We start from the raw sequence: 14,205 nt of genomic DNA, 5'->3' as shown, positions 1-14,205 counted from the left end.
ACCCATGTGGGAGACCTGGAAGAAGCTCCTGGTTCCTGACTTCGGATCAGCTCAGCTCCCGCTATTGCAGCCATCTGAGGAGTGAACCAGAACATGCAAGACCTCTCTCTGTCTCTACCTCTCTCTGTAACTCTGTAATTCAAATAAATAAAATAAATCTTTAAAAAAACATTATACATGATTATGGAGCTGCAAATTAAAACCAGATAGCACTACACACCTATAAGAATGGTTAAAACCCAAAATACAGACCACTCCAAATGCTGACAAGGATGTGGAACAACCTAAACTCTCATTCATGGCTAGAGAGAATGCAAAATTATATAGTCATATTCTAAGACAGTTTGGAAATTTCTTAAAAAGCTAAATATAGTCTTAGCATATGATCCAGCAATCATACTCCTAGGTATTTGCCCAAATGAGCTTAAAACTTAACATCCATACAAAAATTTTCACAGAATGTTTATAGCAACTTCATTCATAATTGTCAAAATTGGAAGCAACTGAGATATCCTTCAAAAAAGCAGACAGATAAAGGTTGATGTTGGTGCAGCAGTTAAGTTGCTGCTTGGGACACCTGCATTCCATATCAGAACACCTGGGTTGGAGTCTCAGCTCCACTTTCAAACTAGCTTCCTACAAATGTGAACTCTGGGAGACAGCAGGTGAGGGCTCAAGTACTTTGGTCCCTGTCACTTGCGTGGGAGACTGGGAAGGATTTCCAGGTTCTTTGATTATCTGGCTCAGCTATAACTAATTCAGGCATTTGGGGGATGAACCAGCAGACTGAAGATCTCCATCTTTCTCTCTTTCTCTCTCACTTTCTTTCAAATAAATAAATAAAATGTTTAAAAAAAAAACAGCAAACAGATAAACTGCAGTACATCCACACAACAGAATGTTTTCCAGTGATAAAAGGAAATGCACTATCAAGTCACAAAAAAATAGAGGAACGATAAATGACTACTGTTAAGTAGAACTGTCAATCTGAACAGGGGAAAGGCTACATACTGTATGAATATAACTATATGAATGGAAACGGCAAAGGCAAAATCAGTAACACAGAAGAAAGGTTAATGATTGCCAGGGGGTGCAGGCTAAAGGAGGTATGAATAGGTAGAACACAGAGTTTTAGGGCAATGAAAATTATCTGTAGGATCCTGTAACAGTGGATATACGACATTATACATTCACCAAAAACCCACAGAATATACAACATGGAGAATGTACTCCAATGTAAATTACAAATTTTAGATAATGATATCTATAGCTTGTATGTGGTTTGCATTACCCAGCCCCAAAGGTTTCATGTAATTTGGGGGCTTGGTTCTGAGAGTGTTACTACTGGGAAGTGGCAGAACCTATGAGAGGTTGGGCCTGGAGGGAAGTCCTTAGGTCACTGGGGCCATGCTCTTGGAAGATGAGACTCCTCTGTAGTTCTCCCAATAAGGTTGTTACAAAAAGAACAAGACTGGTCCCTTCTACTGTACAGCTTTGAGATGTGACCTCTTGTCTCAACACATGCTCCCGTAACTGTAATCTGCCAGGATATGATGCAAAGAAAGAGAGAGAGGGAGGGAGGGAGGGAAGGAGGGAGAGAGAGGCAGAGAGGGGGAGGGAGAGAGGGGGAGAGGGAGAAGGGGAAGGGGAGGGAGGGAGAGGGAGAGGGGGAGGGAGGGAGAGAGGAATGTCCTCACCAGAATCAGGTCAATGACATGCCCCTGAGCTCCAAAATGGAGCTAAATAAAATTTTTTAAGTAGCTTATGGCAAGTATTTCACTGCAGTAACAAAAAAACTGACTGATGCAATAATGCATCAGTACTGAATTGTCAACTGTTAACAAAAATACCATATCAATGCAAGATGTTAATTTTAACAGCAGGGGAAGTGGGGAAAGGGGCAAAGGAGGAATACAGGAGAACTCTCTGAACTTTGTTGGGTTTTTCTGTACACTTAAATTGTTCTAATAAGTAAAATCTATTAAATAAATGACAAATAGAAGAAATTAGGATATAAGAAAAAAAACTAAACTTCTTTTTTTTTATTTTTTTTTTAACTTTTATTTAATGAATATAAGTTTCCAAAGTACGAATGATGGATTACTATGGCTTCCCCCCATACCGTCCCTCCCACCCACAACCCTCCCCTTTCCCACTCCCTCTCCCCTTCCATTCACATCAAGATTCATTTCGATTATCTTAATATACAGAAGATCAGCTTAGTATACATTAAGTAAGGATTTCAACAGTTTGCTCCCACACAGAAACATAAAGTGAAAAATAATAGATGATTTTTTTTAATGATGATGAAATCAGATCAGACCTATTGTCATGTTTAATCCCAGTGAGAGTCAAGTTGGGAGTTGATAGTTTCTTTTCTTTTCTTTTCTTTTCTTTTCTTTTTTTTTTTTTTTTTTTTTACAGAGGATCAGTTTAGTATGCATTAAGTAAAGATTTCAACAGTTTGCATCCCCATAGAAACACAAAGTGAAATATATTGTTTGAGTACTCATTATAGCATTAAATCTCAATGCACAGCACATTAAGGACAGAGATCCTACATGAGGAGTAAGTGCACAGTGACTCCTGTTGTTGACTTTACCAATTGACACTCCTGTCTATGGCATCAGTAATCTCCCTATGCTCCAGTCATGAGTTTCCAAGGCTATGGAAGCCCTCTGAGTTCTCCGATTCTTATCTTGTTTAGACAAGGTCATAGTCAAAGTGGAGGTTCTCTCCTCCCTTCAGAGAAAGGTACCTCCTTCTTTGAAGACCTGTTCTTTCCACTGAGATCTCACTCACAGAGATCTTTTGCCAGAGTGTCTTGGCTTTCCATGCCTGAAATACTCTCATGGGCTTTTCAGCCAGATCCGAATGCCTTTAGGGCTGATTCTGAGGCCAGAGTGCTATTTAGGACATCTGCCATTCTATGAGTCTGCTGAGTATCTCACTTCCCATGTTGGAAAAACTAAACTTCTTAGGCCAGCGCCGCGGCTCAATAGGCTAATCCTCCGCCTGCAGCACCGGCACCCTGGGTTCTAGTCCCGGTCAGGGCGCCAGATTCTGTCCCGGTTGCTCCTCTTCCAGTCCAGCTCTCTGCTGTGGCCCGGGAAGGCAGTGGAGGATGGCCCAGGTCCTTGGGCCCTGCACCCCATGGGAGACCAGGAGAAGCACCTGGCTCCTGCCATCGGATCAGCGCGGTGCGCCGGCCGTGGCGGCCATTGGGGGGTGAACCAACGGAAAAGGAAGACCTTTCTCTCTCTCTCTCATTGTCCACTGTCCACTCTGCCTGTCAAAAAAAAAAAAAAAAAAACCACACACAAAAAACCACTAAACTTCTCAAAACAAAATGATACAACATACCAAAGAGCAAAAAAGGCAGTTCAAAGAGAAATAAACTGTGGTTGGGAGAATGAGCCCTCACACCCCAAGATATTTCAGTCTTAAGCCCTGGAACCTGGGAACATTATCTTATGCAGCAAAAGGCCTTTGCAGATGTGATTAATAATCTTGAGTTTTAGAGCATCCTGGATATTCAGAGGGGCCCAAATTAATGGCAGAGTCCCTAAAAACAGAGATCCTCTCTACTCCAAACTGGTGAGAACAAGATGTGACTATGGAAAAAGATTAAAAAGCTAGTATCATTGCTGGTTTTGAAGACGCTAAAGAACCTACAGACAAGAAATGTGAACAGCTTTCAAACACTAGTAAAGGTAAGAAAACAGATTCTTTTCAGAGCCTCCTGAAGGTTAAGATAAGCCCGTAGACACCTTGATTTTAAATCTATGTTGACATCTGACCTACAGAAAAATATATAAGGCTTGTGGTAATTTGTTACAAAAGTAACCAATACATGTTTTACAGAAATAAATTCTTCTTTTTTTTTTTTTTTTTTGACAGGCAGAGTGGATAGTGACAAAGAGAGACAGAGAGAAAGGTCTTCCTTTTTGCCGTTGGTTCAGCCTCCAATGGCCGCCACGGCTGGCGTGCTGTGGCCGGCGCACCGTGCTGATCCAAAGGCAGGAGCCAGGTGCTTCTCCTGGTCTCCCATGGGGTGCAGGGCCCAAGCACTTGGGCCGTCCTCCACTGCCTTCCTGGGCCACAGCAGAGAGCTGGCCTGGAAGAGGGGCAACCGGGGAAGAATCCGGCGCCTCGACCGGGACTAGAACCTGGTGTGCCGGCGCCGCTACGTGGAGGATTAGCCTATTGAGTCGCGGCGCTGGCTGAAATAAATTCTTTATGCTCAGGCCGATGATGCTATTGCTAACAGTAGTCACTCTAAATACATTAGATTAAGCTACTCATACATGAGTTAGCAGAGACAAAACAGGGATAGATTATTTTTGGAGAAGTGAGGTAGGCAAGCACAAACAAAAGTAGTTTCTCTTTTCTGATCCTCCTACAGCCTAGCCAGACAAGAAGATACAGTCCCTTTATTCATTTTGGGACATTCAGGATGGCAAACCAGGGTAGGATGTAAGAGGGAAAAGAAACACGATGTATGGTCACTGAGAGCTACCTTGGATGTGAACTACTGTAAAAACTGTCATCTCTATCAAACTCCCTAGAGGCCAGGACTGCAAAGTCACTCTCCTTCCTCTCCCTCCTAGCATCTCCCATATGCCAGCCATAGACACAACCTTAACCCTCTTTCTACTATCTCTGCAACAAACTATCAAAGAGACACAGGAAGTGAAATGCCACTTATGTCCCAAATGCACTTATGTCCCAAAATTCTCCCCTTTGCCTTGGCTTTACACAAACAGTACTGTCTGACTTCCTTGAGTTTGAATATTAGATGTAAAATATGCATGACAGATATTTAAATGAAATTATAAAACTATTATAATTTGAAATTACATTTTATTAATAGCTTAATTTTAGTATTTTTCATGCCTGACATCTTTTATGCCTATCTTTTGAGGTGATACAAAGGATAAATAATAGTAATATTATGGTTAATTATAATCACACTGTGGCGTATTATGTCTATGCTAATTGAGTACTAGTTACTACATTGCACACATCATTCAACTTCTGAATCCATTTCCCTACATCTGCCTTACAAACATCAGGGGGCTATAGTGTTGCAAGGTATAATGCCATAATACACACAGAATTCTCTGAACAGAACTCTAAAAATACTGGTTATCATCATTAGCATAATACTGGTCATAAAGTTAACACAACTGATATGCAGTATCGGTCCTCCACTGAAAAGGTATTAAATTCTAATAGATTCCCATCAGATAAAACAAATTCTCTAGAGATTTGGTTATCAGCTCTTTTTAAAATTTATTTGAAAGGCAGAGATACAGAATGAGAAAAGGAGGGACAGAGACAAACCTTCCATCCACTGGTCCATTCCCTGAAGCCAGGAGCCAACATCTTCTTCTGGTCTCCCAAGTGGATGGCAGGAGGCCCAGAACTTGGGCAATCTTTTGCTGCTTTCCCCAGCCACTAGCAGGAAGCAGGGAGGAAGTGGAGCAGCTTGGACTTGAACTATTGTCCATATGGGATGCCAGAGCTGCATAGAGACAGCAGCTTAACCCACCATACCACAACACCAGTCCTGGTTATTAGCTATTTTAATGTATCAAATAACCTAAGAATATTTTTCACTATTTTATAAGTATAATCCTAAGAACCTACACTGCCTAATTGTACATTTATAAAAATAATAAGGATCAGAACTAATTTTAAGAGATAAAATGCAATAACTTACCTATTATTACCACAGGCAAAGTCACAGACGAGTCCCCAAGTAAAGAAGTTTCTTCAACTAATGGCATCGCTTTAACTTTTTGCCCCAAATTATCACCAAAATATTGCACTAGGGAATTAAAAATCTCTCCTTCAGTTTCACTGTCACTATAGTTTCTTTGAAAAAAAAAAAAGAGAAAAAAAAATGTCAATAGTGCCTTTATAAAAATCAGTTTTCATTCAGATGTTATTTAGGCCATAAAATATTCATTGTTTCATGAGAGAGAAAGTTTCTGGTTAATGTTTTCAAGTTAGTAGCTCTGGTACGTATCAACTCACACCATTTTGAAGGACAAAAATCCTAAATAGCTGCTTATCTAGTATCTTATAGGCAAGTTCCTACTAAATACGAAGCTCTCCTTAATAATCAAAGGCAAAGCACTGTAGTGTGGATTTTATAATTCTCTGAAATCTCCCAGGAATGGCTAGTTTCCCCTCTCCATTTTTCTCATTTATTAAAGATAATATAGTCACATGGTTTAAGGAAAAATTACTGTCCTTTAATATCATAAATTATGAATTTTGACATTAGCAATGAGGTTTATACATTTTTATCCTCAAAGACATATTAATATAAGACCTTAACGTTGACTACCACCTTTCTCACTGCCTCTTCAGAATCAATTTTAGCTTATCTGCCATGTTCACAAAATAAAGCATCACTCCAGAGAGTACGCTAGTACAGAATTCCTGATTATTCTTTTTCTTTTCTTTTTTTTTTTTTTTTTGACAGGCAGAGTGGACAGTGAGAGAGAGAGAGAGACAGAGAGAAAGGTCTTCCTTTACCATTGGTTCACCCTCCAATGGCCGCCGCGGCCGGTGTGCTGCGGCTGGCGCACCGCGCTGATCTGAAGGCAGGAGCCAAGTGCCTCTCCTGGTCTCCCATGCGGGTGCAGGGCCCAAGGACTTGGGCCATCCTCCACTGCACTCCCTGGCCACAGCAGAGAGTTGGCCTGGAAGAGGGGCAACTGGGACAGAATCCGGCGCCCCAACCGGGACTAGAACCTGGTGTGCCGGCGCTGCAAGGCGGAGGATTAACCTGTTGAGCCGCGGCACCGGCCCTGATTTCTCTTAATATAGTCAGCAATACTCATAATGTCTAAAAGTATTATACTTGAGTATCTATTAGTGGGTATGTTTAATATTAGTCCTAAAATGATAACTATGGGATAGATCAGTTATTTCATAGAACTTCAGCCAACTCGCTAATCTCTAAAGTGGTAAACTGGAAATAATTAGGGAATTATTTCTGCTTCCTAGTAACATTCAGAGTTCCAAATCTACCCTGAGACAGGCAGAGTTCTGAAGAATACAGAAAGCTTTCCTGAACCAAAGAAAGTAACCTCCACCCACAAACACCTAAACTCCTCCAGCATGGCCCCTTCTGACCAGAAGAGATAACTAACTGGGCACGGCTATGAAGGGAAGGCCCTTCCTCACACTTCAAACCTGCCTCAGGAAGGACGTGTCTTACACTCAATCCACTCTTTTCAGAATCATTTCATCTACTGCTTCTGATCAGACACAGATGCATCTGCTGTCTTGCTTGCTTCTGCCTCTTAGCAACAGCATTTAACATGAGAGTTTTATTCCCTGGCTTGTCCCGGACAACGCGTATCAGTGAAACCACCCATACAATATGTGGCCTTCTGTGTCTAGCTTCTTTTTCCACTGAGCATGTTTTTAAGGTTTACTCCCTTGATAGCTGAATAATATTCCACTATATGCATATACATTTTGTTTATTCATTCAATTGTTTGCATTTTTTGGCTATGATGGAAATTACGAATAATGCTGCTACAGATACATGGGTAAGTTTTATGTGGACACATGTTTTCATTTCTCTAGGGTATGTTTCTAGAAATACAATGGCTTGGTCATAAACTCTACATTAACATCTTCAGGAGGTGCCAAACTGAGTCTCTGTGACAGTTAATATTCCTAACATCCAAGGGTTCCAATTACTCCACATCCTTACAAACACTGTTACTTTTCACCTTAGCTATCCAAGTAGATGTGAAATGGTACCTCACTGCAGTTTTTAATTGTTCTTCTGTAATGCCTCGTAAGGCTAAGCATCTTTGCATATGCTTATCTGCCATCTGAATACCTTCTTTGGAGAAATATCTAAAGAAATCCTTTGTCAATTTTTTAAATTTTTATTGTTAAGCTTTAAAGTTCTTTATACATTCTAGATACAAGTTACTTTTTTATATACGTGGCTCTAAATATTTCCCATTCCACGGACTTTTTCACTCTTTTCATGATGTCTTTTAAATCATGTAAGCTTTACATTCTGAAGTCCAACTTTACTTTTTTGTTGGTGTTGCTTTTGCCGTCACATCTAAAGAAATCACTGCCTCATCCATAGTCAAAAAGATTTATTTCTAAGCTTTCTTCTAAGAGTTTTTTTTTTTTTTTAAGTTTATTTATTTATTTGAAAATCAGAGTTACGGAGACAGAGAGAGATAGATCTTGTATCCACTACTTTACTCCCTAGATGGCAACAACAGTCAGGGCTAGGCCAGGCTGAAGCAGGAACCACGAGTTTCTTCCAGGTCTCCCACATAGATAGCAGAGGCCCAATCACTTGGGCCATCTTTCACTGCTTTCCCCAGGCTATTCGCATGGAACTGGATCAGAAGTGGAGAAGCTGGGACACGAACCTGTGCCCATATGGGACGATGGTGTTGCTTGCAGCAGCTTTACTTGCTATGCACAACACTGGCCCCTGTTCTAAGAGCTTTATACTTTGAGTTCTTAGTTCTTTAGGTCCTTCATCTTGTTGTAATTTTTGTACATGGTGTGAGGTAGGAGTATACCATTCTTTTTATTTATGGATATTCAGCCATCCTGATATTTGGACACCATCTCAGGGTCCTCATCAAAATCAATTCACCAGCAATGTATTTGGGATTTATTTCTGTATTCTCAATTCTATTCCATTGATCTATTGTTCTATATGCCAGAACCATATCATCTTGATTATTGTTGCTTGGTAGTATGTTTTGAAATGATGAAGTGTGAATTCTTTAACTTTGTTCTTTTTCAAAGGTTCTCTTGGCTATTCTAGATTCCTTACATTTCCATATGAATTCTATGATTTTTTTTTGTTTGACAGAGTGGACAATGAGAGAGAGAGAGAGAGAGAGAGAAAGGTCTTCCTTTGCTGTTGGTTCACCCTCCAATGGCCGCCGCGGCCAGCACGCTATGGCCGGCGCACCACGCTGATCCAATGGCAGGAGCCAGGTGCTTCTCCTGGTCTCCCATGGGGTGCAGGGCACAAGCACTTGGGCCATCCTCCACTGCACTCCCGGGTCATAGCAGAGAGCTCTTTTAAAAATTGTTTTTTCAATCATAACCATAGGATTCCTTTCCATGTACAGTCATGTGTCACTTTAAGGTCTGAGAAATATTTCATGTAGTCACTTCTTGTGCAAACATCAGAGTATACATACACAAACTAAGATGAATATGATGTCACCGGGCAGTATATGACCAAATGTCATTATGCACTCGTGCCTGTATTTAGGCTTCTTTTTTTCTGACAGTGTTTTGTAACCTTAAGCATACATGTCCTAAACTTTAAAGATTTATTTCTAAGTATGTCATTATTTTTCATGCTATAACAGATAGAACTGCCTTGTTAATTTCATTTTCAGATTGTTCATTGTTAGTATACAGAGATACAATTCATTTTTTGACATTTATCTTTCATCCTGTAATACTGGTAAATTTATTTTAATACTGGTAAATTTAATAGGTCTAGTAGTTGTGTTAGAGAGTGTGTGTTTGTGTGTGTCTCAAGAAATTTGACTCTTGGGGGATAGTGCTGGGGCAGAACAGGTAAAAACCACTGCCTGCAGTGCTGGCATCCTAGGCATCCTATATGGGTGCATGTTCGAGTACCGGCTGCTCCACTTCTGCTCCACTTCTGATCTAGTTCTCTTCTATGTCCTGGGAAAGGAAAAGATGACCCAAATCTTTGGGCCCCTGCACCCGCACGGGAGACCGGGAAGAAGCTTCTGGCTTCCCATCGGCACAGCTCTGGCCATTGCAGCCATCTGGGGAGTGAAATGGAAGATTTCTTTTTCTCTCTTTATGCCTTTCAAACAGATAAATCTTTGAAAAAATATAAAAAGGAAAAGAAAAAAGAAATTTGACTCTTGTATGCCCTACGATTCAAGTAAGAGTAAAATTTTTAGATCATTTAAATTTTCTACACATTAGCTTAGATAAATTTATACAATATAAGTAATTTGTTCATATTTTTAAGAAGTCATCAATGTAATATGCGTGGCAAACTATCTGTAATAAACGTATATGCTATTTGATAAACTAAAAGTGGTTTGGCACAGATATGAAAAATCAATCAACAGAGGGAAAGTAACAAACAAAAAAGTATGGTTAACTGGTTTTACATAAAGCAATAATAAAATCAAAGCCTGCTAATTAATAACTAGTTTAAAAAATCAGAGCCTAGTAAATTTAGTACTGCTGCAAATGTTTTAAGTAATGCAAACCACATCAGTTATGTGAACAGTGGTAGTTTCCATTTTAGATTTTCAACCTGATAAACATTTCTTTTTAAGATAGAAATTTATACTGGGAAACAAAAATCTACTTTTTGTTTATTTGGACAAACAAACAAACCACAAAATATGCATAACTATATTTAAGAAACAGGGCTTCAAAAAGTTTATGGACAATAGAATTAAAAGATAAAGTTTATTTTGGGGCAAATAATTTTGAAATTCATGCAGTTTTCCTGTAATACAAATTATCCATGAACTTTTTGAAGAATCCTTGTAATAAAAAATAGCACTTTATACACAAGCAAAAAAAAGTTACCCTCTCACTTTTTGTTTTTGAAACATTATAGTCCAATTTTTAAAAAAATTTTAAAGGATGATACAGGCCTATTTAGATAACAAAGACTTTTCCTTCACCATAGCAATTACTCTTTAAAGGATTAAACCAAAATGAAAGGCTGGAAACAGGAGCCAAAATTTACCAAACTGATTCTACTAAATGGATAGTAGGGTTCTAAAACCACAGATTTAGTCAGTCACCCTTTTCATCTTCAGAACCGGAAGTATGGACAATTAGAGGTCAGTTTCCTCACAGTACCTGTCTATTCAGGTATTAAGCAAATTCCAAAATCGAGATGTTGTCGCAACTTGTTGTAAAATATGTTTCTAATGAAACAGTTCAAGTACCATTAGTAAATTAGAAGCATATTTCAAAAGCAGCTAGCAAACTTTAATTTTAGATGTAACAGAACTGTTTTACCAATGAAAATATAACAGACTTGTTTTCTGCTCGGTCCCTTAAGACCACAATATAGCAAAAAACTTGTTATCACCTCAACTCCAAACTGCACAAAGGTGGTATTGACCACATGGTATCAGAAGAAAGGATATGAATCTCAATCTGTCCCCTCTGAGTTCAAAAGGGGTCAACAGCATTTGGACAGTATTTTCTGAAAGGCATGTGAGTTTCTCAGAGCTTCAGTTTAACAAGTTTTCACCAGGGAAACCTGCTTTTTGAAACTCTTCAATGTGAACCTGAGGTTCTCAAACCACCATAAAGTAGTTAATAAAAAACGAAATGAAACAAAACAAACAAACAAACAAACAAAAACCCCACCTTGGTTACAAGTTAAAATTCGGAGATCTAGTACATAAAAATTTTTGTTAATATATCTAAAATTTGGAGACTCACACAAAACTCACTGAGCAGGACTGTTATTACAAAAAGAGGGAGTTGAGAACTTTCCCGTGCCTTACATCCTTTTTGCAATTTGGTGAAGTCTAGCAATGTCTTCTCTAAACAATGTCATTACATACTAACAGGATTAACAAGGAAGCCAATTAAGACAGTTTATATACATATATATATATAGACACGCACATACACACATATATACATACATACACACACACATATATTCCCATAGTGGCATTTTTATATACATGTACTTCTCAGTTCACTGATGTGTAGTAACAGTAATTATCCCCCCAAAAAGTATAAACAGTATATCTAGATACCTGTCACTGTGATATGAAAATATTTGTGATTTCCATTGATGACAGACACAGATACTACTGTGATTTGTTCCAAATGTTGGTTTTTAAAGTTTTGTGAAAATAATAGTTCTTCCTATCCAAATTCATGGACCACCTAAATTCTACCTATGGTCCTTAATATAACAACTGTTGATCAGGTTGTCATACTTCTTACCAAAAAAAAAAAAGTTTACACAGCATTATTCTGGAACATTTCTCTACGAAAGCAAGACATTACAGTCTTCGCTATGCTTAGCATTTCTTGACCCCAGTTAAAAAACAGTTTCTACTGTCTCTTTGGTCCCTCTCCCTGTAAAAGTGCCTTGATTCACTTTTACTTTAAAATTGTATTATCTTTATCACCCCTAAAAGCTTTACTCGTGAGTGTACAATTGTCATTTTTCCAAGTTTCTAAAATATATACACATAACATCTTCAGTCAGAACCTGGATGTAACTGGATCATAATACTGAAACAGTTCCTCGCCTTCCTCCCACCCAGTGAAACAAAAAATTTCAGGGGGAGCCCTCCGTGGACCCCTTTCCTAAAACTTTGCACGACTTGGATGTCTCAGCCCGCCGGGCCTAGCCGGTATCGCAGTCGTGTGACCGCGCAGACCAGGGCGACGAAATGCGGACACCACAGATATGGTTCCCCGAAGCAAGGAGTCCCCGAGCTGGGGGGCCGAGGCGGAGAACCAGACCGGACCGACCCCGGCGACACGGCCGAGGCGCTGGGGCGGCCGCTCCCCACCCCCGGCCCGCTCCCCTCCCGCCCCCAGTGGGGAAATCACCTGAAATGACCGGTCAGGGAGCAGCGGCAGCACCACACCGGCATGGAGCGATGCGCGAGGGGCGCCCCAGCGCAGCCGCCAGGGCCGCCGCCGCCTTCCCCAGCGGGGCTGCCCACTCACTCGCGGTCTCCGGGTCGGCGGGACGTAGCGGGCTCCGCCGGGCCCCCCGGCCCCGCGCTTCCCTGTTGCAGCGGACGCCCCGGCTCGGTCGCGCCACAGTCCGCCTCCAGATAGCGGCTTCCGCTCCTCGCCCGCCGGGATGCCGGGCACTGGCGGCCGGTGATCTCGGGGCGCCGCGTTGGGGGCGGGGCAGAGCGGGGCGGGGACGCTGCGACGGCGGCGGCGGCGGCGGAGGCGCGCGGGCTCCTCCTCGCAGGTGCGGCGGCGGTAGACGAGGCTCGCGATTGGTGGAGCCGCGGCCGCGGCAGAGGGGCCGGGCTTGATGGAGGGGAGGTTTCAGTGGCCGAGGGCTTCGGGCGGCCGGCGGAGTGCTGCGTGCACAGCCGGGACCTGCGCTTCGGCCTGCCCCGTGCTATGCGGTGTGAGGCGCTTGCGAGGCGGGCGGATGCTCGCTGACAGGGCCGAGGGACGGGCGGAAGGGAAGGAGTTGCTAGCCCTGGCCTGCGGGAGGGCCCGTGACAAGTCCAGCGTTAGGCGCGGCCTTTGCGACCCCGGCAGGGATCCTGGGCAAAGGCCGAGCTTCCCGCGCTTAAGAGCCCACCTCGGCGCGTTTCCTGGCGGGAGCCTGGGGGTCAGACGCCCGCGGCTTCCGGGCCCTTGTCGCCCTTGACCCCATATCCCTGTCACCCGGGAGAGCTCTGGAAACCACAGGTGCTCGGGCCCACCCCCAGAGGTGCGGTTCACGGCAGTCTTGCTGCTGTGGGTCTGGCTCCCAGACGTTGGCGAGTGTGAGGATTACCTGTGTCTGGTTAAAAATCAGTGCGTTGAGTGCCCCCCCCCCCTCCCTCCATGCCTCGCGGGGTGGTCTGTGGGCGAGGGAAGAGCAAGAAAGGGCTTTGTCCTCAGTCCCTCCACAGCTAGGATACAGCTAGGAGTTGGTACTCAAAAGTGAGTGTGCCTAGTTTGTGTTTGTCAGAAATTAGGCAGCTGGTGGGGACCGCATCAACTGTTCGACACACGGGGGATCGCTTTCGTATCCCTTCCCAAAAGAGCCCCAGTTATCTTCGCAGTTGAAAGATGAGTTTATGTTTTTAAATACATTTTTTTAGGTCCGCTTCAGTTTTGCTGAGTGTAGACATTGCATAAACTTGCAGTTAGGTTTTTTTAGATTCTGTGGAGTTTTAGAGGAAATCGTGGGATTCAGCTGCCTCTATCCAATCTAAGAATACATTTTCCATTTTTGAAAGTTCTCCTTTTTTCAGCTGTCGACAGTTGGATGCGTTCGTTTTAATATTGGTTCTGCAAATACAGCATGAAATTGCTTTTCCCATGGTATTTATTTTTAAAAAACCCAAGTTGCTAAAAGGTATTCCATTCCAATCCAGAAAGTTTAAGTAAATATAGTAAATAAATTGGACATACGAAATTTTAGGCTTAATCTTGTTTGTATCTAATCTTGTG

The 14,205-nt window shown here is 41.9% G+C and overlaps 1 protein-coding gene across 3 annotated transcripts in view; it reads right to left on the bottom strand.

The window, feature by feature from the left end:
• Positions 1-12,982, bottom strand: part of OSGIN2 (oxidative stress induced growth inhibitor family member 2) — a 31,268-nt gene extending 18,286 nt beyond the window's left edge. The window contains exons 1-2 of one of the 3 annotated variants that reach the window (XM_070075847.1): positions 12,745-12,982; positions 5,726-5,880 (exon numbers count right to left, since the gene is read on the bottom strand). In XM_070075847.1, the coding sequence (XP_069931948.1) occupies positions 5,726-5,792 (67 nt within the window). In that variant the 5' untranslated portion in view covers positions 5,793-5,880; positions 12,745-12,982. Of the gene's footprint in view, positions 1-5,725; positions 5,881-12,624 lie in introns of all 3 variants that reach the window. The other 2 variants (XM_070075846.1, XM_070075848.1) reach the window with 2 other exon arrangements.
• Positions 12,983-14,205: the final 1,223 nt, after the last annotated feature.

The sequence above is a fragment of the Oryctolagus cuniculus genome, chromosome 6, assembly GCF_964237555.1.
Source record: "Oryctolagus cuniculus chromosome 6, mOryCun1.1, whole genome shotgun sequence".
Lineage (NCBI taxonomy): Eukaryota > Metazoa > Chordata > Mammalia > Lagomorpha > Leporidae > Oryctolagus > Oryctolagus cuniculus.
Note: the sequence above shows the minus strand (reverse complement) of the source record. Positions and strands in the feature narration are given on the sequence as shown.